At 42.8% G+C, this 27,847-nt stretch overlaps 1 protein-coding gene across 1 annotated transcript in view; it reads left to right on the top strand.

The window, feature by feature from the left end:
* The first annotated feature begins 205 nt into the window (after positions 1–205).
* Positions 206–27,847, top strand: part of RBFOX2 (RNA binding fox-1 homolog 2) — a 299,483-nt gene continuing 271,841 nt past the window's right edge. Inside the window, exon 1 of the mRNA XM_023222129.1 lies at positions 206–497. Coding sequence (XP_023077897.1) covers positions 312–497 — 186 coding nt within the window. The 5' untranslated portion in view covers positions 206–311. The remainder of the gene's footprint in view (positions 498–27,847) is intronic.

Genomic DNA, 27,847 nt, shown 5'->3' with positions numbered 1-27,847 from the left:
GGCGGCGCGGCGGGCCTGGCCGGGTGTCGCGTGTGCGTGCGGGGGTGCGAGCGAGTGCTCGTCGCGACCCGCCAGTGGCCCCGCGCCGACAACCCGGCGGGCGGGCGGGCCAGCCACCGGCCAGGCGAGGAGCTGCGGGCGCGAGCCGCGGAGGGGCGCGGAGTCCGCGCGCGCGCGCGCGCACGCACGCACGCACGCGGGGGGCGGGGGCAGGCGCGCGCCCGCCTGTCGCGACAGTCGGGGCCCAGGCCCAGGGGGAGGTGGCCTGTCGCGGGTCGCCCGGCTCCCAGAGGCGAGGGGGGCGCGGGCGGATGGCGGAGGGCGCCCAGCCGCAGCAGCCGCCTCAACTCGGGCCAGGCGCCGCCGCCCGGGGCATGAAGCGGGAGTCGGAGCTGGAGCTGCCGGTGCCCGGAGCGGGAGGAGACGGAGCCGATCCCGGCCTGAGCAAGCGGCCGCGCACTGAGGAGGCGGCGGCCGACGGTGGCGGCGGGATGCAGGTGACCGCGCGGGACGGGGCGTCCAGTTATTGCGGGGATGCGGGGGAGTGGCGTGAGGGGCGACCCCGGGATCCCCGGCTTGGAGAGAGGGAGGGCCTCCGGGGGTCCTGGGTTGGAGGTGGGATGGGGTACCAGTCGGGGCCTGGTTGGAAGGTGGGGCGAGCTCGGGCTAGGAACGAAGGTTGCAGGACTGATCCTGGTGTGCCCGAGAGGGTCCTGATTCCTGAGGGGCGAGGAGGCACGACGAGTGGATAGGTTTTGGGGGGAAATCGAACGTGGCTGAGATGGATTCCGTTTGTTCAAATCCTTCCTTAGTGCCCTGGGGTGGAGTGGAAGCCGGGAAATTCTGGGTTCTCAGGACGGAGTCGAGGACGAGGGGATCTCGTGGGAAACCTTCCAAGAAGAGGGAGTACCTTTTGGCAGCCCTGGGCACACGCTGGGATGGGGAAGAGAAGTGGCATTTCAAGGAGAGGAGTGAAAAGCAAGAAAACTCCTCGAGAGACCCCGAGGGGATGTGGCTGAGATTGTGGGTTAAAACACACACAAAGTGTGAGAAGTACAGGGAGTTTGGTAATGTTGTGGGGACACGGTGGTGCTCAGTCTCATTAACTTTGTGGAGCATACTAATGAGTCTGAAGGGAGACACCAGACATGTCCCTCCTGTTCTTTGCCAATTGCATTCTACATCTCCAGGACACAAAATAGCTCTTTGATGTCCTGGGCTATAAAAAAAAAATTTATAGGGCTATTAGAAGACTGGATTCTCAATTCTGGATTCAAAGATAAAGGTGGTTAATTTGGGTAGGGAATGGGAAAGGTATTGATGATGTCAGTTGACTTCATAGTTTTGAGGAAGGCCTTGAAACCTTTGTAGGTTTTAGGGTTTGGTCTCTGCCCAGAAAATACTGCTATGAAATGGTGAGTCTCACCTATCAGCAATTGTGCAGACATGTGCCTAGTTCTCTCAGAGTCATAGGATGTTAGAGGGATGCTAGGAGGACTAGACATCTTTTCCAGGGGTTCTTAACCTGGACAGACTAGGAAGATTCTTACTTATAATAGGTGATGTGCACTTTTTGGTGGAGGAGAGTCAATGATTTTCATCTTTGTTTTTTTTGGAAGGGATTCGAATCCCAGCTTGTTTTAACCACCTTATTAAATTATAGATGGGGAATCAGAAGTCCAGAGAAGAAGAGTGACTTGGGTAAGGCCACCCAGTTAGCTGATAGTAAAACTAGAACTAGAAGCCTGGTCTTCTAATTCCTATTCTTGTGCTGTCTCCATTACACCACTCTTGGAAATCTCTGCAGTGCTAAAAGACTTCCTGTGCTCTGCTCCCTGCTTTTCAAGCCTCTGCCTGACTTCCTGTGTTAGGGACGGAGCTGTACTTAAGCCTAGCGTATTTGTTATGTGCTTCTTGGTCTCCTTTGCAGAGTTTACCCTGTTACTTGTGTTGATTTAGGTAAAGTGACCCTCTTGGTGTTTATTTTTGAATTCTTTTATTTTGTTTGCCTGCTTTTATTTTCCATTAGAACTCTGTCAGGCAGAGGGATTGTGAGAAGTAAAAGCTCAGGGCCATGGAAAAAAAGACAGGAATATGGGAGACAGCAGGTGAGGTGAGCTAATATTGGATGGTAAGGAGGGAAGACTGGATGTAGGTGCTGGTGAGCAGGTTCTACTTGTGTGTGTGTGTGTGTATGTAGGTATTCATTTATCATTTCTGTCGATCATAGTTAATAGTGAGACCCCCATCCCTTTCCCTCATTTACTCCTGGGGCCTATTATCTGCTGGTTGCCTTCAAATTGGCTAAAGATAGTGATATTTGGAAATGGAGCAATGTGTAGGGACTTCGCGGGGTTGTGCAGAGGAAAGAGTGGTTAGGTCCTTGGGGGTGCAAATTGGCAGCTGAGAACTATCCCTCTGAGAATCCTTTTTTCACTCTGTGTATTTGTGGATGTTCTTTGTTTATTTTCTTTCTATACATTCTTTTTTTTTTGCCCAGGCTGGAGTGCAATGGCATGATCTCAGCTCACTGCAACCTCCACCTCCACCTCTGGGTTCAAGCGATTCTCCTGCCTCAGCTTTCTGAGTAGATGGGATTACAGGCATGTGCTACCATGTCCAGCTAATTTTTCGTATTTTTAGTAGAAAAGGGGGTTCACCAGGTTGGCCAGGCTGTTTTCGAACTCCTGACCTCAGGTGGTCCACCCACCTCAGCCTACCAAAATGTTGGGATTACAGGCGTGAGCCACCACACCCAGCTTTCTGTACATTCTCATTGTTGTAGGTCCATTCCCCTATGTCATACAGGTATTCAAATCATCACTGATTTAGGTCCTTCCTTCAACTAGCTGAGTGGTTCTGCAGAAATCTTTCATTTTGGGGCCTCTGTTTTCCTTAGTTATAAAATAAAGTATGTGTACAAGATGATTTCCCTCGTGATCTGCCCGCCTCGGCCTCCCAAAGTGCTGGGATTACAGGTGTGAGCCACCACGCCTGGCTGGTTTCTAAGTTACCTTCTAAAAGATATAAGTCCAGTTCACTGTCCTTAAGGTGCATGCAATCTATGTGGGGAGACAAATGGGTGAAAAGTTTTTTTAAAGAAGTGTGAGAGTATTACATGAATGTACTTAATGTTTATTCATTGAACTAACATTTATTGAGCAGCTGCTACATCCCAGGCACTGTTTTAACCCTAAGAGATACAATAGTGAACAACTGAGAAACCCTTGCTGTCATGGAACTAATATTGAATGGGAAGAGACATCTAATAAATCAACATCTATAATTGTATGGTGATAAGGGCTAAAAGAAAAATAAAGCAGGGAAAGGGAGAGATGGGAAGGGAGAGAATGAAGATGGTTACAGAAGGGCTTTCTGATAGATGGCCTATGAGTGAAGGGAGGGAATGGGCCATTCAGATGTTTTTGGAAAGAGGCTTCAGGTAGAGGAGGTGAGGGTGCAGAGGCATTGAGAAAGAAGACTGCTTGGTTTGTTTGAGAACAGGAGACCAGTGTATTAAATAGCTGGAGCAAAGTGAGCAGGGGCTGTTAGTCTTAGGAGATGATATCAGCGGTTTAGAAATATCTATAAGCCCTATGTAAATACACACTTTAAAAATCTTGCCGGGCGCGGTGGCTCAAGCCTGTAATCCCAGCACTTTGGGAGGCCGAGACGGGCGGATCACGAGGTCAGGAGATCGAGACCCTCCTGGCTAACACGGTGAAACCCCGTCTCTACTAAAAATACAAAAAATTAGCCGGGCGAGGTGGTGGGCGCCTGTGGTCCCAGCCACTCGGGAGGCTGAGGCAGGAGAATGGCGTGAACCCAGGAGGCAGAGGTTGCGGTGAGCTGAGATCCGGCCACTGCACTCTAGCCTGGGCGACAGAGCAAGACTCCGTCTCAAAAAAATAAATAAATAAATAAATAAATAAAAAAATAAAAATCTTAGCCGGGCACAGTGGCTCACGCCTGTAATCCCAGCACTTTGGGAGGCTGAGGTGGGCGGATCGCCTGAGGTCAGGAGTTCAATACCAGCCTGGCCAACATAGTGAAATCCCTGTCTACTAAAAATACAAAAAATTAGCCAGGTGTGATGGCAGGTGCCTGTAATCTTAGCTACTAGGGAAGCTGAGGCAGGGGAATCACTTGAACCCGGAGGTGGAGGTTGCAGTGAGCTGAGGTCGCGCCAGTGCATTCCAGCCTGGGCAACAAGAGTGAAACGCTGTCTCAAAAAAAAAAAAAAAAAATCTTATTGTAGCCAGTGTTTTGGGTATGTGGGTTTGCCTTAAAGTACATTTTTTTTTTTTTTTTTTTGAGGTGGAGTCTCACTGTTGCCCAGGCTGGAGTGCAGTGGTGCGATCTCAGCTCACTGCAACCTCTGCCTCCTGAGTTCAAGCAATTCTCGTGCCTCAGCCTCCTGAATAGCTGGGACTACAGGCATGCGCCACCACATCCCGCTAATTTTTGTATTTATAGTAGAGATGAGATTTCACCATGTTGGCCAGGCTGGTCTCGAACTCCTGACCTTAGTAATCCGCCTGCCTTGGCCTCCCAAAGTGCTGAGATTACAGGCATGAGCCACTGTGCCTGGCCTGTTTTCTTAACACGTTTTCTAGCTCCTTCTGTGAAGCTTTCCCTGGCAGCTTAGTTCGCACCATTCAGATCCTACTCTTGCCTCCTGGTATATTGATGCTTAGTTGTGCGTCGTCTTTTATTGTCCCTTAATTGTTTTATTATTCTTGTTTCACTGCTAAGATTGTAAGCTTCTAAAGGATAGGAACTATATTTCCTTTGTATGTATCCTTCATAATATCTAACAGTTTTGGGTACTTGGTAAGTGCTCAATGCTTGTTAAATTGAAATTGAAATTTACCATTTACAGATAGTTAAGGGTTAAATTATGAAATTCCAGAGTAAGGGTATCATCACAGAATTTTCCAGGCACTTTGGATTCACCCCTTTTTATAGAATAAGTTCACTTACTGGAGTCATTCCCAAGGCTGCTTACTAAATGGAGCTGTAGTGCTAAGCATTAGGTTCCAAAGTTGAATCTTGTTAAGTTGTATCATTAAGCTTTGCAGTAAATCATCACTTACCAAAATGGAGTTTAGGAAACTCCAGGGAGTCTGTGATGCTTTTATTGTAGGCTGGGCAAGGTGGCTCATGTCTGTAATCCCAGCACTTTGGTAGGCCAAGGCGGGCGGATCATGAGGTCAGGAGATCGAGACCATCCTGGCTAACACAGTGAAACCCCGTCTCTACTAAAAATACAAGAAATTAGCCGGGCGTGGTGGTGGGCGCCTGTAGTCCCAGCCACTTGAGAGGCTGAGGCAGGAGAGTGGCGTGAACCCGGGAGTGGAGCTTGCAGTGAGCCGAGATCGCGCCACTGCACTCCAGCCTGGGCGACAGAGCAAGACTCTTTCTCAAAAAAAAAAAAAAAAAAAAAAAAGCAGAAGCTTTTATTATAATCCTTAGGTTCAGAAGGAACCCTAGGAGAAAGAGAGGAAGGGTTGGTGCTTTCAAAGGCAGTATACAGAAACTTGATGTAGGTGGAAGAGGAGTCGATGCAGCCCGGGAAAGAGTATAGAAATAGAGAAACCTGAACCTTGGAGTAGGAGAGAAGTGACAAACTCAGCTGGAAAGTTGATGTACAGTTTGAGGAATGTAGTTAAAGAGAGCACTTGGAAATACTGTACTCAGACTTGGTGGGAAGTTACTCATAGGGCTATTAGAGGTTCATTTCACTTTAAGTCTGATATGTATGAAATTTAGGCCCTATAAAACATACTGGGGAATGAATTCTTTTGGTCAGCTTTTCTGGTGAACAATTTGATTCACAAAAATTTTATTTTTGTACAGTTTTCTAAGCGTTCAGCTGCTGTATAAGGTAAGATATACCTTATTACTTACAGCTTTCAGCAGAATTCTTTATGTCAGTGAAATGTTGATATGGTATAATTATTATATGGCTGAGTAACCGCTTCTCACCATAGAGTCATAAATCCAGTTTAGTCAAGTGGTTTCTGCAGTTATTCCTATTAGCAGCTGATTCTAGTGGTAAGATGACTTTCTTTCAGGTTTCAGGGAAGGGGTTGCAGATAGCCTGAAGTTGCTTTGTAGATGCTGTATTTATTGAAGTAGTTTATCTTCCCATTTGCTTATTTATGGGCTTGTTTCCTCATAGGTGGATGTCTCTTTGTATCTTTGTACCCTCATTTGGGTATTTGGTCCTGTAACTAAGCATGGTGCTACCGTTTGAGAAGAGTTATAAAAATATTGTGCTTTTTTTTTTTTTCTTACGAGTAATTTAATGAACAATATTTCACTGAAATTACTGACTTTTTCATCTCTCTCTGTCCTAGTCTCCTTGAGCTGCCACAGCAAAATACTATAGACTGGATGGCTTAAACAACAGACATTTATTTCTCACAGTTTTGGAGGCTGGGAGGTCCAAGATCAAGGTGCCAGCAGATTTCATGTCTGGTGAGGACCCACCTCCTGGCTTGTTGGCAGCTGCCTTCTTGCTGTGTGCTCACGTGGCCTTTCCTCAGTGTGTGCTCCTGGGGAGAGAGAGTCAGTGGTCTCTTCCCCTTCTTATAAGGGCGCTCTTTTATTATACAGTTCCCACCCTCATGACTCAATCTAAAGCTAATTCTGGAGGTCCTACCTCCAAATACTGTTACACTGGGGTTAGGGCTTCAACATAGAAAATTTGGAGGGACACAGACATTAAGCCCATAATACTACCAAAGTGGTAAATATTGTAGATGGAGAAACTGAGGCACAGTCATGTAAAAATTGTTCGTTTTTCCCCCATGTCTCACAAGGAGGTCTGCAAATGTAAAACTGGAAATGTATTTGAGAAGGAGAAAGTCAGATCTGATTTCAGAGTACAATTATTCTTCGGAGTGACTCAAGAGATGAGCCTGAGTTGAATTTGTTTCCCAACTCCCTCCCATTTTCTAGCTACTCTGTCATTTTTTTTTTCACTATCACACTGACATGTGAGCACAACAGAAGCTAACTAGAAATTTAACTTTCATTTTGCTATAAAGCAGACTGGTGCAGACAGGCCTCAAGATTACAGGACTGCTGAGAAAGAAATTGAGTTATACTACTTCGTATAAACAAGAATGTTGCTAGTGAATCTCTAGTTTAACATCTCTCAGGCCTTCAGTTTGATGTCAGGCTTTAATAATTTGTAGAAAAAGACAGTCATTTTAGTAAGCAGATTTCTTTCAATTTTTGTTGATATACATTTGTAAAGCATACTAAACATCTTTATTCTGGGGTGAATGTGCACTTCCTTCAAAGACAGGAGGGAAGAACCACAGACATGATTGGAAGGAAATGGCAGTAATTGGAGCATGAGCAGACAGATGGAGTGAGGGATGGTGAGTGCATTTGGTGTTTTAGGTGGCCCCTAGGCCTATTCTTCTCCTCTACGACCCCAATACAAGCAGGCAGCTTCCATGGCTAAGGTTTCATTATCTAATCCATCACAGATCAGCTTGAATAAACCCATTGGCTGATGCTGATCTGGTTAGGAAAGTAGTGCAAAGCTGCTTGAGCCAGGATTGGGACAAATCGGATCAGAACTGCGATGTGAATCCTGGACGCATTTGTATAATTTGGGTGGGCAAAGTAGTTTGGGAAGTAATTTACTCAAGAGAGTGAGCAGTCAGCCAGGAGTTTTTTCAAATGTTGTCTTAGGGGCTCTGAGGGGAAAGTATGTGGAGGATTTGATAAATTTCTCTGGAGGATAGCCAGATTGCTTTGATTCTCTGAGTCTGAACACTTTTTGGTCACTAATGCTCAGAAGTGACCTTTCTTTAGTAACATTTGGAGATTCCAGTCGTGATTGTTTAATTGTGAGTGATCCCTTAATCTGAGACTGTAGAATATATGTCCCTTCTCTGTTTTAATTTTTTTTATTTTTTATTATACTTTAAGTTCTAGGATACATGTGCACAACGTGCAGGTTTGTTACATATGTATACATGTGCCATGTTGGTGTGCTGCACCCATTAACTTGTCATTTACATTAGATATATCTCCTAATGCTTTCGCTCCCCTAACCCCACGACAGGCCCCTGTGTATGATGTTCCCCACCCTGTGTCCAAGTGTTCTCATTGTTCAATTCCCACCCATGAGACCTATGAGTGAGAACATGTGGTGTTTGCTTTTTTGTCCTTGTGATAGTTTGCTCAGAAAGATGGTTTCCAGCTTCATCCATGTCCCTACAAAGGACATGAACTCATCCTTTTTTATGGCTGCATAGTATTCCATGGTGTATATATGTGCCATATTTTCTTAATCCAGTCTATCATTGATGGACATTTGGGTTGGTTCCAAGTCTTTGCTATTGTCAATAGTGCCACAGTAAACATATGTGTGCATGTGTCTTTATAGCAGCATGATTTATAATCCTTTGGGTGTATACCCAGTAATGGGATAACTGGGTCAAATAGTATTTCTAGTTCTAGATCCTTGAGGAATCGCCACACTGTCTTCTACAATGGTTGAACTAGTTTACAGTCCCACCAACAGTGTAAAAGTGTTCCTATTTCTCCACATCTTCTCCAGCACCTGTTGTTTCCAGACTTTTTAATGATCACCATTCTAACTGGTGTGAGATGGTATCTCATTGTGGTTTTGATTTGCTTTTCTCTGATGGCCAGTGATGATGAGCATTTTTTCATGTGTCTGTTGGCTACATAGATGTCTTCTTTTGAGAAGTGTCTGTTCATATCCTTTGCCCACTTTTTGATGCGGTTGTTTGATTTTTTCTTGTAACTTTGTTGAAGTTCTTTGTGGATTCTGGATATTAGCCCTTTGTCAGATGGGTAGATTGTAAAAATTTTCTCCCATTCTGTAGGTTGCCTGTTCACTCTGATGGTAGTTTCTTTTGCTGTGCAGAAGCTCTTTAGTTTAATTAGATCCCATTTGTCTATTTTGGCTTTTGTTGCCATTGCTTTTGGTGTTTCAGTCATGAAGTCCTTGCCCATGCCTATGTACTGAATGGTATTGCCTAGGTTTTCTTCTAGGGTTTTTATGGTTTTAGATCTAACATTTAAGTCTTTAATCCATCTTGAATTAATTTTTGTGTAAGGTGTAAGAAAGGGATCCAGTTTCAGCTTTCTACATATGGCTAGCCAATTTTCCCAGCACCATTTATTAAATAGGGAATCCTTTCCCTATTTCTTGTTTTTGTCAGGTTTGTCAAAGATCAGATGGTTGTAGATGTGTGGTGTTATTTCTGAGGGCTCTGTTCTGTTCCATTGGTCTATATCTCTGTTTTGGTACCAGTACCATGCTGTTTTGGTTACTGTAGCCTTGTAGTATAGTTTGAAGTCAGGTAGCATGATGCCTCTAGCTTTGTTCTTTTGGCTTAGGATTATCTTGGCAATGCGGGCTCTTTTTTGGTTCCATGTGAACTTTACAGTAGTTTTTCCAATTCTGTGAAGAAACTCATTGGTAGCTTGATGGGGATGGCTTTGAATCTATAAATCACCTTGGGCAGTATGGCCATTTTCATGATATTGATTCTTCCTATCCATAAATCCTTCTCTGTTTTTATTTTATTTTATTTTATTTTTTATTTTTTATTTTTTTTGAGAGGGAGTCTCGCTCTGTCGCCCAGGCTGGAGTGCAGTGGCCGGATCTCAGCTCACTGCAAGCTCCGCCTCCCAGGTTTACGCCATTCTCCTGCCTCAGCCTCCTGAGTAGCTGGGATTACAGGCGCCGGCCACCTCGCCCGGCTAGTTTTTTTTTTGTATTTTTTAGTAGAGACGGGGGTTTCACCGTGTTAGCCAGGATGGTCTCGATCTCCTGACCTTGTGATCCGCCCGTCTCGGCCTCCCAAAGTGCTGGGATTACAGGCTTGAGCCACCGTGCCCGGCCTCCTTCTCTGTTTTTAAAGGGGAGATATTTTTATTACCAATCTTAATATGTAATCATGTTTGTTATACACATAGATTTGAAATATGGTGTAGTAAGGAAGCACCATTTAGAGCTTCTTATATTGGGATTCGAATCCTGGCTTCTCCATTTACCAAGTGAATGAGCTATTCAGTGTCTCCGAGCTCCTGCTCCCACATCTGTGAACTGGGAGAATTAACATATACTCGTATAAACCACTCTAACGAGAACTGGGATTCTTTAAAGTGCCTATCAAGGAACCCAGCACTACATGTTTATTTCTTGCTTTCCTTATATCCTGCTATGCAGCACTAACTTCCTGCTTACTGTTTAATCTGCATGGAGTGGCTAACGTGCTTCTGATTGATTAAGTGCCAGATTTGGGAACTACAAGAGATGAGCAGTGTGTTAAAGGGGAAACCTCATTTGCTCATCATCCAGGGTGGAGGAGCGGAATGAACCTGTTCATTGTGGTCTCTCTTGTCAGAGGAAGGGGAGACAATTCTTTGCTAAGGAGTAAAAGGACCACTGCAGTATCACAGTGTCTGCAGTGGGGACATGGATTTCCTAGAACCCGTGGGATCTCTGCTGGGAGAGTGGGTGACAGATTCACTGGCTGTTTTAGTGGTACATAGAATGCAGGAACAGTGAAAATACTGTGTTTCAAATTTCATAAGTTTTGTTAAATATGTTGGTTCAAAAGTGGCACTTTTTGTTGTCATTTTGTCTATGGAAATTGAGCTGGGATGCCTTTGTGTTGTCTCTTGTGGTCCCTTTTCAATTTCTTCAAACCCGCTCTCCAGACTGCTGACACCGTGATCTATCTAAAAGAGCCAATCTGGCCAGGTGCGATGGCTCACGCCTGTAATCCCAGCACTTTGGGAGGCTGAGGCGGGCAAATGACTTGAGGTCAGAAGTTCGAGACCAGCCTGGCCAACATGGTGAAACCCCCATTTCTACTAAAAATACAAAAATTAGCTGGGCGTGGTGGCGCATGCTGTAATCCTAGCAACTTGGGAGGCTGAGGCAGGAGAATTGTTTGAACCCAGGAGGTGGAGGTTGCAGTGAGCGGAGATCACACCAAGGTACTTCAGCCTGGATTACAGAGTGAGACTCTGTCTCAGAAATAAAATAAAAGAGCCAATTTGTTACTTCTCGCTTAAAATCTTTTGAAAGCTTGTGTTTGATCTTAGGATTGTCTATTCTCTTGTTTGGCCTGACTTCTGCGTAACTTTCAAGCTCCATCTCTTTCTACACTCCACCTCCAAGTCCATGTCCAGTGGCTTATGGTTTTCTGAGCATATGGTCCTACCCAGCTAATGAATACCTCTGTGCTTTTGTTCCTTTTCCTTCTACCCAAAGTTCCTGTTTCATCTCTTCTACCCCCACATTTGTAAGGCTCAATCTTTAATAATGAGTTTGGATATTGATTCCTCCTGGATCCCTTTTGTGACTATTCCCTTGTCTCCCACACTCCTGCACTCCTGCTGTCTTCCAAGACATCATGTCTATAGCTCTGTTAAAGGACTTTTTAGATTAATACTTGATTGAATGTCTGCCCCACCACGCTTACCCAGATCCTTAGGAATCTGTAGGATTTAGCACCATGCCTGGGCCCAAGTAGTCAAGAAACTGTCCATTTTTGTTAAATTGAACTTTGTCTTCCTGCTTCTCAGTTGGGGTCTGCAGATGGCTTTAATTGTTTATCCAGATTTTCCCTGGGGGGTCTGGCCGTTGGTCTGCTTTCCATCCCCTGTGAAGACGGCATGTTGTGTGATATGTGAATGTTACCTGATCTTTTCATTGATATCTGGGTGAAAGGTGAGAGAGGGGTCTCTGAAAACAGAAGCTGGGGTAGAATTTAACTGCTGAATGTGTTGGGTAGGCATGGCAACCTGATATTTAGTTTCCTGTGTTCAGATATTAATTGAGTGCACGTGTGTATGTGTAAAAAGCTCCTTTGTGATAGTGTGGTTAAGGAGAAAAGAGGAACCACACAAGTGAGAGGGGCAATTAGAGCCAACCTGTTCCAGTTCACTGGAGCAGGCTGTTGATTTACCTTTTTACAGTGCTGCTGCAGGATTCTGGAGTGTAGCAGTTCACATGTATTACCGCCATTTGGGGTGAGAACTATTTGATCAACTAGAGGCCTTAACCTTTCCCTTCTCAACCAGTGAATTTTGTCAGATACTATAGCTTTTTTTTGGGGGGGGGCGGGGGGGATGGAGTTTTTGCTCTTGGCACCCAGGCTGGAGTGCAGTGGCGTGATCTCGGCTCACTGCAACATCAGCCTCCCGGGTTCAAACAATTCTCTGCTTCAGCCTCCCTAGTAGCTGGAATTACAGGCACCCGCCACCAAGCCTAGCTAATTTTTGTGTTTTTAGTAGAGATAGGGTTTCACCATATTGGCCAGGCTGGTCTGGAACTCCTGATCTCATGATATGCCTGCCTCGGCTTCCAAAGTGTTGGGATTACAGGCGTGAGCCACGTGCCTGGCACTATAGCTTGTTTTTATGGATCTGGGGAAAATACCAAGCGGAGACCCTTCACAATACATGGTATTTTTCACATCACTCATACTGGATATGTTTGAAATAAGGAAGTTTGATATTGTTTCTTTAAATCTCAGCTTTGGCGAGAGATTCGTAGAAGTATTTTATAAGAATTCTCTCTGGCTGTTGTTCTCCCCTCCCACTTCACTTTCAGCTTCTGGTTTGGGGTCCTCTATAATCCTTGCCTGTTCCAGCCAGTTTAGTAGGGGCCTCTTTAGCTGCAAATGATTATACTTCATAGTGCCTCTGGCCTTTTCTGGTCTCAGTGAATAAAGAGAATTCTGAGAAGGGAATGAGAGAGAGCAGCCTGTAATATATCACTTCCTTCTGATGAGTTCCGCACTTACGTGGCATCTAGAAATTTTTGCCAAAAATTCAAGGCACAGGACACATGATAAATACCACTTATGAAGTAGATGACATTCTTGAATTGTCAAATGATAATGATTGAATAACTGCTTAAAAACCTGTTTTCCCAAGGGTGGAAAACAGCCTTTGAGGTTTAGACTTCCACATGAGTGTGTTCAACCATAAGATGTGGGTTTTCTCAGGGACTTAGGTCCCCAGATAACACCTTAGTATGTGGGATTTTTCCCATGTATAGGCTGGTTCCTTAGTTTCTCCTTTGTTGAAGAAGAGAGATTTCGCGCAGGGTATTGGATATTTTATTCCAGGCATGTGGTTTTTGAGGAGGCATACTGTTTATGTATTTATTTGTTTTTTCTGGCTGCATTGATTTTGCCAGATTCTAATTGGAAATACCACAAGCAAAGCGTGATTTATCATGAGGGATGGGTGGTGTGGCCGTGGGACTCTCCTAGCTTTGGGGATTGGGGCGGAGGCAGAAGCTGCGTGAGTAAAACTAGAGGAACTACAGACAGGGCGTAGTTCTGGGGAGGCTGGGGGTGTCTGAATGTGGCCTGCAGCAATTGCTTGAGTTGGAATACTTTTGGACAGAGGCTTATAGGAATTTCTTTCAATTGCTTTTTTTTAAATAAGCTTTTTCCCGTACAAATTGGCAGTTGTTTGAAGGAGTGGGCCTTAGTTGTTGCCAGCCAGAGTGATTTTCAAAGCAGATCTATATGGATTTCACTTAGGGGTTACTTTCAGGGGTATGTGGCTTGTTCTGAGACAGGAGGATGTTGGTTCCATTTTCCTGGAAGTTGCTGGGACTCCTCAATGGCCCTGCTCTATTTGTCTTGGGTCATTAGGCAAGTGGAAAAGCAACTGCATAGTTAGCCCTGTTGCATGGAGTTTAGTTTCATAATTCATCCTCTCGGGGATTTTTATACAGTCACACTTTCAGCCCTAGTTTGTTTTCTCCCTTTTTCTTTCTTTTCCTTCTTCAGTTCAGTGGTCCACAAAAATTCTTGGGAAGGTGGGTAATAATTTCGGATAAAAGGCAGGAATTGTAGATCTTTTTTAGCCGCCACCCCCCCCCGCCATTAAATTTCTCCTTACTCAGCTTCTCCTTCACCTGCAAAAGCATCTGCAAATGAGGTTGCTGTCCCCTAATCAGACTGGCTTGTCCCCTAATTAGTCTGAATATGTGGCTTTGACAGCTTTCACCTGCTGTTTCTTAGTTTCTAGGGGGTAAGATAGTAGGATTGCGTGATTTCAAAGTGAAAACTGGCAAAATTGAAAGATGTTTTGTTTCAAACAAAACATTTCTCTCTCTAGGAGTAGTTTGAAATAAGTGTTACTCTGTAGGCTTTGCTTTTCAATCCTGGGAAGCCTATTTTTTGACTTTCTTGAGTTTGGTGTAGGTATCATGTTTGCTCCCACCATCCACAAAGCTTAACTCATTGGTTTGCTCCTCATATACAAGCTTCCAGGAACATGGTCACTGTTAGTGGCTGGCACAGTGGGTTTTAGGACTTTGTTGGAACTTCTGGAAGTCTCCCCTTTGGCAAAGCTTACAGGGAGTTGGTAGTACTTGTCCTGAAAGTCTGAGCCTGGTCTTATGCTTATGCACACCTCATTTAAAAGAATGCAGAGTATTGCTATACAGCTATTGCTTAAGCAGTTCGTTTCATATATGTCTGTATTTGTTATATACTTAAGATTTTACTATATGTTTTGTGTTACATTTGAACTAGAAGTCCTAGTCTCATTCGTGGTTCTTATTAAACTGATAATAAATTGGCAAATTTTGATATCATCCAAGACTTTGAGGTAATGCTAGTCATACTCAAAAGGTCTGTATTTGGGTTTATAAACTAATTTTTCTGTTAGCTAGCGCCTCTCCATTCCCAGGTGCTATTCGTTACTCATTATAGATGTCTTCTGTCCCTCTACTTTGTTAAAAGTCTTTAGCTGCTTGTTGTGATACTGAATAGATCTTTTTGCAGCAGCATTTTAGCTCTGAGCTGGCTGTGTTTTACAGTGTTGGAGATCAGTTGGTTAACTTTGGCATTTCCTACCTTCAGACTTAAGCATTAAAGTGTGCTAAGTGCATGTAGTAGCCCTTCAGAGAGGCGCTTATCAGGGACTCCTAGTGATTTTTGTCAGCTGTATAAAAATGCTATGATTAATAGATAACCCGTGTCCGTGTGTGCATGCACAATTTTCCTTTTTGCTTACTCTGCATTTCTCTCTCTAGGAGTAGTTTGAAATAAGTGTTACTCTGTAGGCTTTGCTTTTCAATCCTGGGAAGCCTATTTTTTGACTTTCTTGAGTTTGGTGTAGGTATCATTTACCCCTTTTGGATTTTAGCTTTACTATGAGTAATTTTTGCAGTGTTAGAGGCAAGTAGTAAATACTTTGGTTTAACAGTATCCCAGCGCTTAAAGAAACCTAAAAAATTTGACTGATCCAGCATTCTGTTTTAAGTTAGGAAATTATTTAATTCTAGTATCCCAAGCTGTATTGTATTGATTGCTGTTTAAGAAAGGATAATAGGTATCATTCTGCCCACGCACCAGCCTCCCACCAAAAAAAGTTAAATAACGCCGGGCGCAGTGGCTCAAGCCTGTAATCCCAGCACTTTGGGAGGCCGAGACGGGCGGATCACAAGGTCAGGAGATCAAGACCATCCTGGCTGACACGGTGAAACCCCATCTCTACTAAAAATACAAAAAACTAGCCGAGCGAGGTGACGGGCACCTGTAGTCCCAGCTGCTCGGGAGGCTGAGGCAGGAGAATGGCGTGAACCCGGGAAGCAGAGATTGCAGTGAGCTGAGATCCGGCCATTGCACTCCAGCCTGGGCGACAGAGCGAAACTCCGTCTCAAAAAAAAAAAAAAAAGTCAAATAACTTTGGACATTAGAATTAAACACATTAAAAAAAAAAACCTATCACACTACACTTTTCATAAACAGATGTTGTGATACTGAGCTATTGTGTAGCATTTTCCAAACCTGGATTTACGCGCAGGGTCCCTACCTGTAAGTTAATTCCTAACTCTAAATTCATAAATATATCTGTAGCGAAATGTCTTCCTCTCATTTCTGCTTCCTATCTGTCCCTATTCCCTTTACCAAACAAGTAACCACTGTTACTAATTTGTGCGTTATCCTTCCTCCTCTCTTTTTGACACAAGCACTAGCATACTCTTTGTATTTTTTGCTCCTTGCTTTTTTCAATTTACTATATCAGAGGCTAATTTTTCAAATGTAATAGGGTCTATTAAAGTTTTCATTAGTGGTCTCTCTCTCTCTCTCTCTCTCTCTCAAAGAAAATAGAATGGCCTTGCAGACAGACAAACCTGAGGTGGTGTACCAGCATTTCCACTTCACAGGTGTGGGATCTTGGTTAAGTGACTTAATCTATCTAAACCTCAGCTTTCTTTGTAAAATATGTTATAGGATTAGTGTAAGAATTAAAAAGAGATACTGTATGTAATGTGTTTAGTTCAGGGCCTGACACGTAGTAGGTATTCTATTATGTGATAGCCATTTTTATCATTATTACTCAGTCCTATTTTCTTATTCTTGTCCTCAAGTGCTTTTGGAATTCTTCCTTCAAGGCAGGAACAATATTTTTCTTTTAGAGGGTCTAACTCTGTCACCCAGGCTGGAGTGCAGTGGCGCTGTCATAGCTCACTGCAACCTTGAACTCCTGGGCTCAAGCAGTCCTCTACTTCAGCCTCCCGAGTAGCTGAGACCATAGGCATGTGCCACCATGCCCAGCTAAGGAAAATCTCTTAACTTTTGTAGCCTTGTGCCCAGGATATAATATAAGAACTGCGTAGACCAGGCTCAGTGGTTCACGCCTGTAATCCCAGCATTTTGGGAGGCCGAGGCGGGCAAATCACAAGGTCAGGAGTTTGAGACCAGCCTGGCCAAGGGGGTGAAACCTCGTCTCTACTAAAAATAAAAAAAATTAGCTGGGCATAGTGGCGGGCACCTGTAATCCCAGCTATTTGGGCGGCTGAGGCAGAAGAATCGCTTGAATTCGGGAGGCGGAGGTTGCAGTGAGCCAAGATCGTGCCACTGCACTGCAGTCCAGGTGACAGAACGAGACTCTGTCTCAACAACAACAAAAGAACTGATAAATGTTTGTTGAAAAAGAGAGATCAGCCCTTATGCGATCTATTTTTTTAAATCTTAATAATTTGTGTTGTTTTTTCTATAGTCACCCTCCAGATTTGAAGCATGGTGACTAAAATTGCACGTAATACTCAACAATTACATTTATGTTATTACTATTTTTAAGAGATATTCTCAGTCAGTCACTCAGGCTGGAATGCAGTGGTGGAATCAGAGCTCGCTGCAGCCTTGAACTCCTCAAGCGATTCTCCCACCTCCGCCTTCCAAGTAGCTGCACCCAGCTTCCGTGTTATGTTTTACAGTTTATAAAATGCTTTTGTGCAGGCTTTTATTTATTCTCTTCAACAACTCTCAAAGATAGTTGATGATTCTTCCCATGTTTCAGCTGAAAATATACCTCTCTGAGCCTCAGGACTAGGAAGTGGCAAAGCTGATGCTTTTACCCAGATCTTGTGGCTCTTTATCCAGTGCCTTTTCATGGCCCTTAAGACTGAAAGGGTATGACTGATGAGAAATGGAGTGAAAGGAATTTCATTGGTTTGGCATGCCATATATTTGATATTGAAAACATTTTACCTGTTACCTGACAGCTGATTCATGTAGAACTGGGATAATTGGTTGTGGTATGCATGATAGTTTGTCGTTGTTTTTTGGCTTTTTTTTTCATCTCAGAGTTATTCCATCTCTAATTTTGTTGATTGAACAATAGATCAATAATAGATCAATCAGTGGATTGATAATGGTGGGTAGTATAAAATCATCAGAGCTGAAGGCATCTAGAAATTATCTGTAACAGCCCTCTGCTTTAGTCATGGAAAATAGTCAGTATACTTATTTTTATGGACAGCGTATCTCAGGCTCAGAGAGAGAATGTGACAGCAAACAATAAACTCAGACTTTGCCTGTAAGGCTCAGTAGAACCTTTCATTTCTTAGTCTTCTTATTTCTTGGTGCGATTTTTCTGAGAGTTTCTGTATGGAGTATTTTCTTCTTCCTTATTACATTTTCTTAATGCATATATATTCACATGGTTAATGATTCAAAATATGCAAAAGGTAGAAGAGTCAAAAATCTCCCCCTCTCCTAACTGCCTATTTTATCTTTTTAGAAGTAACTAGTATTGTTAGTTATGTGGGTATCCTTCCAGAGATAGTGCCTACATAATATTTATTTTAAAAACTCCATTGACAGTATTAGTATGCATACTATTCTGCACTTTGCTTTGCTTTTCTATTTGGAAATTATTTCATATCAGTTTGTAGATTTTTTTTTTTCTATTTGTTAGCTTTCTGGACTTAAGATTCTTCTGGTCTACTGAGAGAACCATGTCAAAATGTCCCTGGTAAAGATGACTGATTAGTGCAGGACCTCATATAGTATGATTCTGCATTTTTTTTTTTGAGTCTCGCTCTGCCGCCCAGGCTGGAGTGCAGTGGCGGGATCTCAGCTCACTGCAAGCTCCGCCGCCCGAGTTTACGCCATTCTTCTGCCTCAGCCTCCCGAGTAGCTGGGACTACAGGTGCCCGCCACCTCGCTCAGCTAGTTTTTTGTATTTTTTAGTAGAGACGGGGTTTCACCATGTTAACAAGGATGGTCTCGATCTCCTGACCTCGTGATCCGCCCGCCTTGGCCTCCCAAAGTGCTGGGATTACAGGTTTGAGCCACTGCGCCTGGCCCGATTCTGCATTTTAATGGAATCGTGAAATCCCAGGATCGGAGACCTAATCTACATTTCTGTTCTTTCACATGAATACCCTACAGATACCTGATGGTGCTACCTTTTGGAGATGTCTGAGTGAAAGGTGTCCTCGTCTCTCCATGTGTCCCGGTCAGCTGCCCCTGGTCTTTTTCACACTGGTAGGGCACATTGTGGGTCAGCTATCATGTATGTCATTGAGTTAGTAATTATATTCAAGATCTGCCATGAGTCATTGCACATGGAATCTAACTGCAGTGTGAGTTTTACTCATGATGACATCTTGTATACCACATGTTTCCCAGATGCCTAGGTTTATCCTGATTGAGTGTCACTGCTGTCAGGATGCTGTTCAGTGAACCAAGTTTTGTGCTGAATTGTGAGCAAGGAAGGTTTAGTTTCTAATAGGTGTTCCCGTCTCAGCAGCCATAATTGCCGCTGGCTACCCTTAACCCCTGTGTCTATGGAAAGCCCCAGAATTGAGTGAATGCTCTTCTTTCCTAGGATATGGCCTCTCTGTGACTGAGACTTGATGGGAAGTAAGTAAATTTGGCTCAACCAATAGAGAATATAAACACACACATGTGTGTGTGTATATACTGAACAGTAATTGGATTCTGAATTAGATATAGAATTAATGATATCAAGCTTAGGCTTGACTCTAGCACAGTTAATCTTTAGAGACTTCTACATTTAAAGATATGAAATAAAATGTGCTTTTCAGAGTTGGCTTCTGCAATAGCCTTTTTTTCTCCATGAGAATATTATGGAAGATGTAGTATTCTAGCTGTTTAGAGAATGAGAATGAGGCCAGTGGGGTTGTGTCTCACTCTCTAGGTGAATGTCGACCTCTACTCAGTCCCAGTCTCACCGTACAGTCTTTGTGGTCCCAAGGCTCTGCAGTAGGTGAATTAGGCCTGCTCAGTCTCTGTGGCCCAAGTCACACAGGTTGGTGTTCCTTCCCCAAGTAGTGAATGGAAGCAGGCAGGGCACCAGATGCTGTGTTGTTTCCCCTATTGCTTTTTCCTTCACACCCGGTGTAAGGTTTCCAGGCATTTGTGCAACTTGATAACAGAAAGCGCCTGTCCTAGCAGTCGAGAGATGGGTTGGCAGGTGGCTCAGGTTACTCCATGTCCCTGATAAGAGTCATCGATCTGGGCTGGTGGCTGCTGAGGGGTGGGAACTATACTGCCTGCGTTCTACCCAGCAGGAATGATGTGGGTCTCAGTAGTGTTTCGGGACTCTTGAGAAGGTACCCAAGGCAATTTGAGAGGTCTGGCCAGCATCTCTACGGCAGCAGCACACAGTGAGATGTAGATTTTACCTTAGAAGAGATGAGTTTTAGGAAATGGTGGCACACAGGAGTGGAAGAAGTACCAGCATAGGAAAGGTGAAGTGCCGACCTGAGGAGTGGAAATGGTATTTTCTTCTTCCACCTGGTAACCTAAAACCCAGTTGCACAGTGACTTAAATTTGCAGAGGATATGTATATAGATTATGTTAATACACTGTGATAATTGCTTGGATGGAAATATTCGCAGAGTGTATGTGGAAGTATAGTGGCAGGTGGCTCTGTGGTAACAGATACTCTTTGAATACCTCTGTCCGAGCAGTTACCACACTGTATTAAAATATTTGGTTAAGAGGGTCCTTTCTGTCTGGGCACAGTGGCTCATGCCTGTAATCCCAGCACTTCGAGAGGCCAAGGCGGTGGGTCACTGGAGCCCAAGAGTTTGAGACTAGCCTGGGGAACATGGTGAAACTCCGCCTTTACAAAAAAAAAAAAACCAAAAACTGAAAAACAAAACTTAGTCGGGCATGATGGTGTGTGCTTGTAGTCCCAGCTACTCGGTAGACTGAGGTGGGAGGACCTCTTGAGCCCAGGAGGCAGATGCTGCAGTGAGCCATGATTGCACCACTGTGCTCCTGGCTGGGCAACAGAGCGAAACCCTGTCTCAAAAAAAGGAAGGCCCTTTCTGATACCAGAAATTCTGTCTCTAATCTTACTTAGCTGTGTGTCATTTAGGCAAGTTACTTAGCCCCTCTGTGCTTCAGTTTTTTATTTGTAAAATGGAGAAAATAAATGAGGCTTGTATTAAATGAGTCATCACAGTTTTATGTGTTATCTGTTGTTATGGTGGTTGTTATAGCACAAAGCACCGGTGCCAGAGACCATGGCAAATACATATGACTGGAGGGCTGCAGAGTTCAGTATTTATTGTATTCGCTGAAAGACTTTTAGTATTAACTGTGCTGGGTACCATACAGAAGCAAATGCATGAGATATTAACTGTGTGACTGTGTGAAATATATGATGAGAGTCAATTTTTTTTGAAGCTGTGTAAAAAGAATATTGATGTGAGAAGTTTCAGTATCCTATGGCAGTTTCAGAGAGGGAATCTTCCTTCCTTCCTTTGGGAGGCCCTTCAGCTTTCTTGGCATTTTGAAGACAGATTGTATATTTTCCTTTAAGGTAGGACAGTACTTAACTATTTCAGACAGACAGGTATAAATCTTTCCTTTTTTTTTTTTTTCACTTTGAGACAGTGTCTCACTCTGTGGCCCAGGCTGGAGTGCAGTGGTGCAATCTCAATGCAACCTGCCCCTCCTAGGTTCAAGTGATTCTCATGCCTCAGCCTCCCGAGTAGCTGGGATTGCAGGTGTGTGCCACCACGCCCAGTTAATTTTTTCTATTTTTAGTAGAGATAGGGTTTCACCGTGTTGGCCAGGCTGGTCTTGAACTCCTGGCCTCAAGTGATCCACCTGCTTCGGGCTCCCAAAGTGCTGGGATTAAAAGCGTGAGCCACTGCTCTTGGCCCCTATTTTTTGTTAAACTTCTAGGAGAAACCATTTTAGATCAGAATCAATCTATTCATCCATCCTTTTTTCCTTCTCTCTCTTCCTTTTTCTCTAAAAGGGAAAAAGTGCTAACATATTAAACACTCTCGTTATTTATATTAAATGTAATCCTCTCTTATTGTGCAACAGCCCTTCCCCTTCTCCTTTTGCTTGGAGGCAAAATTTGATTTAACAAAATTTGAATGTTTACCACATGTTAAACATTGCTAAATGCTGGGGTTAGTTACAGAGTTAATGGAATGTTCTTATGAAGCTTGAGTTTTGGGGGGAGGTTTATGGAACAGCTGTAAAATTAGAATAAAAATTTTGATAACACAATGGTTTGATAAGGGTGTGAGTAGAGAAATAGGAACTCATATTGCTGTGGTGGTGAAAAGTCACATAACTTCCATGAAGAAGTATTTATCAATGTCTATTAAAATGTAAAATGCACATATTCTTTGACTCAACAGTTCCACTTCTAGGAATTGATCCTACAGATACTCTTACATCTGTGTGTAAGAATATACATTGTAGCATTATTTGAAGTAGCAGAAGGTTGAAGAAACAAAAATGCTCTTTGACAGAAAATCTGCGAAATAAAATAAGGTAGATTCTTGATGAGAAAAAAAAAAAGGTACATTCATACAGTGGAATATCATGCAGCCATTAACAATTAGGCAGCTCTGTATGAACACAGAACACTCTCTAAATACATCAAGTGTGAAAATCAAAGTACAGAAGAGTGTATAGTTTGCTACTATTTGTATAAAGTAAAAACGTATCCATGGGTATATAGACCGTCTGCCAGGAAACACAACACTCCCCAGCGGTTGCCTCCTCGGAGGAGCATTGAGAGACAGAGGAATAAAGGTACAGGTGAAGATTTAATTTTTATTGTATATAAAAAAATCATACCAACAAAATTGGTTAATTGTATACCTTTTGTGCCTTTTGAGTTTTGTATTACATGCATGTATTACTTGTTTTAAAAATAAAATAATTTATTAAAATTACACAGGGATAGGTACTGTGTAAACATAGGGTTTATGGTCCTTAAACTTGCTAATTTTCATAGAAATGAGTCAAGTTATGTGTTGGAGCAAAAGTAGGTCAATTCTGCTTACCACAAATAAAAAATAGTACTTGTGTGGTGGCACATGGTCATTTTGTCATTTTGATTTTGTGTATGACATTGTTTATAGTATGTAGAATATTCCAGTACTTATATTTATTTATTATATATTTATATTATATATAGTTATGTATTTGTATATTAGCTATGTCTTCTTACATTTTTTATTTACTGAAAGTGCTGATATGAAGGGATAGATAAATGAAGAGATGATTAAAAATGGAAAGTACATTAGAAATGGTGAATGTGTATGCAAGATAAATCATTCAGCAATTGAATTATAAAGGGTCAAGTGCAAATCATAAAACAGATTGAGAAGAAGCAAAATGAGTAAGAATCACTACCATAAGCCTCTCCCTTTTTCTTAAGAAATGTCCTCTAGCTAGACATGCACCTATGGGTAACTTGAATTTTTTCACCTTGGAATTTTATGAACAAATGGACTTAGGAGCAGCCTCTCATTCCAGAACTTAACTTGGTGGTGGATGGAGGAGTGTCTGTACCAAGACAGGATGAGTAGTGCTTCTATGGGAGCATAATGGAGGAATTGAGGGATTCTTATCTGGCTGGAGTGGAATGGATGTTCAGACAACATTCTGCAGAAGCTGTTGCTGCATATTGAGTGGACGAGCAGGGCAGGTCATTCTAGACAAAAGAAACAGCATGTACAAGGACAAGGTATGAGAGGAACTGCAACGGGGTCAGTGAGGTTGGGGTGGAGGGCATGTGGGCAAGGGATTTGCCCAAAATGTCTTTGGTAGTTAGTTCATCCGCACACTGCTGTTCTTTTGCAATCATGTAGGACCGTTGTTCACCAAGCTGGCTGGACACTAGTGATTAGATTCTACTACCACTTCAGAAACATATCCTTATAAGGGTAGATGGTGTAGTGTAGTCTTTGTTCATTAAGCAGAAAAAGAGCAAAAAAGAACAAAGAAAATCTGTGTTTGGTTATGTTGTATATATGTAGTCGTGCTGACTTCCAGCAGACTATCTTACTTTCTTTTTCTCATCTGTCTGCATCCTTCAAGAAACTTTCCCTCTATTTGGAACCACAGGTTGAGTGCTGCATGGAAACAACTTGAATCTTACGTTCTGTTTAATTATATTTGAATTTACATGAAGCACTTTCTACCATGCGGGCATGCATTTTGCTCTTCATAGCATGGAATGCTGTAAAAATGTTGTTTTGTCCATTAGAGGCTTTCAAAAATTTTTATCAACATTTAAGTGCTTAATTTCTATAGTATACCAGGGCTGGCAGCAGGTAGGCAGGTGTTTTTTTTTTCACATATCCTATATATTTGCACAATTTGTTTGCTCGTTCTGTCAATTAACGAGAGAATTTCTCCTTTGAAGCGGAAATGTTTTATGCTTTGAATCCACTCAAAGACAAATTATTCTGGAAAGCTTGAACTAAACCTGGTCAGATGCTTCTGAGTTATGAGAGAGGGATTGAAATAAACTTTTTCAGCTAAAAATAATTTTGCTCACAAGTTACCAAAAATGGCTGACTAGAAATGCTTTTAAGATACTTGTCTAAGCTACCATAAGCTAAAGGTCAAGAAAAAAGTTTAGAACACGTTATGAGAAATGATTGGCTCTGTTTCGCTAAAGCTTTTGCCAAACCTTTTATTCTGTAGTTACCGCATGAGACAAAAGCTGGTGAAAGTGGTATGCGTTAGATTCAGTGGGGACCTGGAGATTCTTTCAGTGGAATACATATGCTGCCTTTCTCTTCTGACAATGAACATGTACCTGTGGAAGGCACTAGGGTTAGGTGAAAATGGGACACTTAATTCTAAAGCTGTTATATAGTTGCCTATGCCAGTTAATTACTTAAAGCCCTTATTTTCTGTTGCGGAGCAATTTTTGCTCTCAGAATATTTGTCAGTCCCCACAAAGTGCCAAGTGATGGGTCTTTAGCATGTGGAATTGCCATCAGTGTTCTGTCATTTTGTTTAGATACTTCTTTGCATCTCATTGAATTACGGAATTAAGAATTGCTCACTTTTATGGGCAGCACGTTTTTGCAGTATGGTCATTATCGTTGGAGTTTATATTTTATGCTTCCTTCTAGACCCTCAGTATGCTTTCATGATTATCCAGAAGATTCCTTTGCAGCAGCCGTGTATGCCACTGATTGGTGGTGGTAGCCTTGAGAAACTAGAGAGGCATGTTGACTTTCCTTAAGGTTGCTTAGTATTGTAGAATAAAATCTTAAATTAGAATGAAATTCAGCGAGAGCTGTTTTTCCCCGTAAACATCATTCTTTAGAATACAGCCAGTATTAAGCCAGGATGTGTTTTCTGCCTAAATTTAACACATATTTATTGAGCATCTAATGTGTATGAGGTTATGAGAAGAGAAGTTGAATGAGCTTATGTTAGAAGAACTCAACCTTTCTTCAATTAGAGAATGGGAGTCTGCAGGTAGAGGTGGTGTTGACACTTCGAGGAGAGTGAGAAGTTTTAGAAGTAGCTACTATTCCTGTGTAATAAGGTTTTATCAAGAGGTGGGATGAAAGGGTTGCTCAGTCTCAGTAAGTGCCAGCTGGGATTGAGTTGGTCCTGATGGTTTCCTAACTTTTTTTTTTTTTTGAGACGGAGTTTTGCTCTTGTCACCCAGGCTGGAGTTCAGTGGCATGATCTTGGCTCACTGCAACCTCCGCCACCCGGGTTCAAATGATTCTCCTGCCTCAGCCTCCCAAGTAGCTGGGATTACAGGTGCCTGCCACCATGCCTGGCTAATTTTTATATTTTTATTAGAGACGGGGTTTCACCATGTTGGCCAGGCTGGTCTCAAACTCCTGGCCTCAGGTGATCCACCCGCCTTGGCTTCCCAAAGTGCTGGGATTACAGGTGTGAGCCACCTCGCCTGGGCGTTTCTTTACTTTATCAGACTGTACTTGAAAGTCCATGAGTGTAGCTGAGTGCACGTTACCTAGTGCCAAGTGTCGGTAAACTGGGATGAACGGGTTCAGGTAGAATAAGGGTGTAAGAGAAAACAAAGGACAGGAGGAGCTTTTCATATGAGTTTGAGATCTTGACGTTAGAAGAGTTTTGGGTAGCAATGATGTGTAAAGATCCATGGATGAGTTTGGTGTAGGTAGAGCTCCCTGGAAATAAGTAGGTTGAAGAACTTGGAGTCTCAGTTTTGAAAGTGTTGTCAACTTGAGTGTTGAAATCTAGGCCTAAGCACTGAAATCAGTGGGCAAATTGGGAGAAAGTCATGGAGGTTGGGGAAGTGGAAAGAGCGATGTGTAATTGGTTAACTCAGTGGTTCTCAACTGGGGGCGATTTCGTCCCCTCAGTGGATGTTGGCAAAGTCTGGAGAGACATTTTTGAGTTTTATAATTGTGGAGGTCTTACTGGCATCTTACTGGTGGAAGTCAGGGGTGTTAACTTTAACACCCTAAAATGCACAAGAGAGTCTCCCACAATGAAGAATTATCTGGCCCAAAATGTCAGTAATGCTGAGGTTGAGAAACCCTGTGTTAACTTTATTTTTTTTTTGTATTTTTTTTTTTTTTTTTTTGAGACAGAGTCTCGCTCTGTCGCTCGGGCTGGAGTGCAGTGGCCGGATCTCAGCTCACTGCAAGCTCCGCCTCCCGGGTTTACGCCATTCTCCTGCCTCAGCCTCCCGAGTAGCTGGGACTACAGGCGCCCGCCACCTTGCCCGGCTAGTTTTTTGTATTTTTTAGTAGAGACGGGGTTTCACTATGTTAGCCAGGATGGTCTCAAACTCCTGACCTCGTGATCCGCCCGTCTTGGCCTCCCAAAGTGCTGGGATTACAGGCTTGAGCCACCGCGCCCAGCCCCTGTGTTAACTTTAAAAGAACAGTTGTTGAGTAAAGACAACAGTTGTTGAATGTGACTGTTTTTCTTCCCTTCTACTGTGCTTTGTAGAACTCTGTACATCCAGTTATTCTTTCATTTAGTGACCATTTTTGGAGCTCCATTTATATGCCAAGACACCATTCTAGATAGTGGTTAGGAGTATAAAATTCATTAGATGTCACCTCTTAAAGTTTGTTTTTCTTTTTTCCCCCTTAGTTATCCTTGTTCTGATTAAAGTTTATTTTTAACTGTGAATTAATTAATATGTAAGTATATTCATACCAAAAAGCCAAAAACTCAAATGTATAAGGCCAGTGGCCACTTTGACCACCACCTGCAGTCTCTGTTCTTTCCCTAGAGGTACCCAGTGCTGTCAATTTGGTATATGTAGCTGGACATTTGAAGGTTGCTTTCCTAAATCTAGTTTTTCCCCCCTTTTTTATGCCGTGCTATGAAGTTTAATTTTGAAAATTTGTCCTAGGTTGCAAGTTTCTTAAGATAGAGACCAGGTGTTTGGTTTTTCTTTTTGAATTATTATAATACGTGGTACACAGTTGTCACTCAACAAATATTTGCTGAATAATAAACGAAATGAATCAATGCAAGAGAATGAATGAGGAGCCAAAAGAATACCAACTCCTAGTAATGGCCTTCAGGCTTTGGAAGGCTGCAAAGTATGTTTATGGGAAGAATAAGTTAATGTCAGGATGTGAAAGAAGAAAAAGTTGAGGAAAAATTCCAAGTTGTAGGAACAGAGAAGGGGTACCAGCAGGCCCAGTTGATAAGATGGTCAGAAGACAAAGTTGAAGTTTGAAAAGTTTGTATAGGGGGTAAGAGTTCAAGGAGTGTTTTGAAGAAAGAGTCTTTTGAAAAAAGTAATTGCAAGTTAGCAATTAGAAAAACTTACTAATGTAGGAGCTGTTTAGAACTAGAAGAGTCCTGGCTGGTCGTGGCGGCTCATGCCTATAATCCCAGCACTTTGGAAGGCAAAGGTGGGGGGATCATCTGAGATCAGAAGTTTGAGACCAGCCTGGCCAACATGGTGAAACCCCCATCTATACAAACATACAAAAAAATTAACTGGGTGTAGTGGCCCGTGCCTATAGTCCCAGCTACTCAGGAGGCTGAGGCAGGAGGATGACTTGAACCTGGGAAGCAGAGGTTGCGGTGAGCTGAGATCGTGCCACTGCACTCCAGCTTGCGTGACAGAGTGAGACTCCGTCTCAAGAACTTGAAGAGTCCTGAAGTTCATTTTGGAGTATTGGTGTGATAGAAGCATTAGTAATTTCTTTTATGTTCTGGGGAAATTTTGTGCACATATTTATAGATATATGCCCCGTTTATATACCAAAGGAGTCTTCATTATTTTTCACTG

Source organism: Piliocolobus tephrosceles, chromosome 19 (assembly GCF_002776525.5).
Source record: "Piliocolobus tephrosceles isolate RC106 chromosome 19, ASM277652v3, whole genome shotgun sequence".
In the NCBI taxonomy this organism is placed as follows: domain Eukaryota; kingdom Metazoa; phylum Chordata; class Mammalia; order Primates; family Cercopithecidae; genus Piliocolobus; species Piliocolobus tephrosceles.
This window is presented reverse-complemented; position numbering and strand designations above follow the sequence as displayed.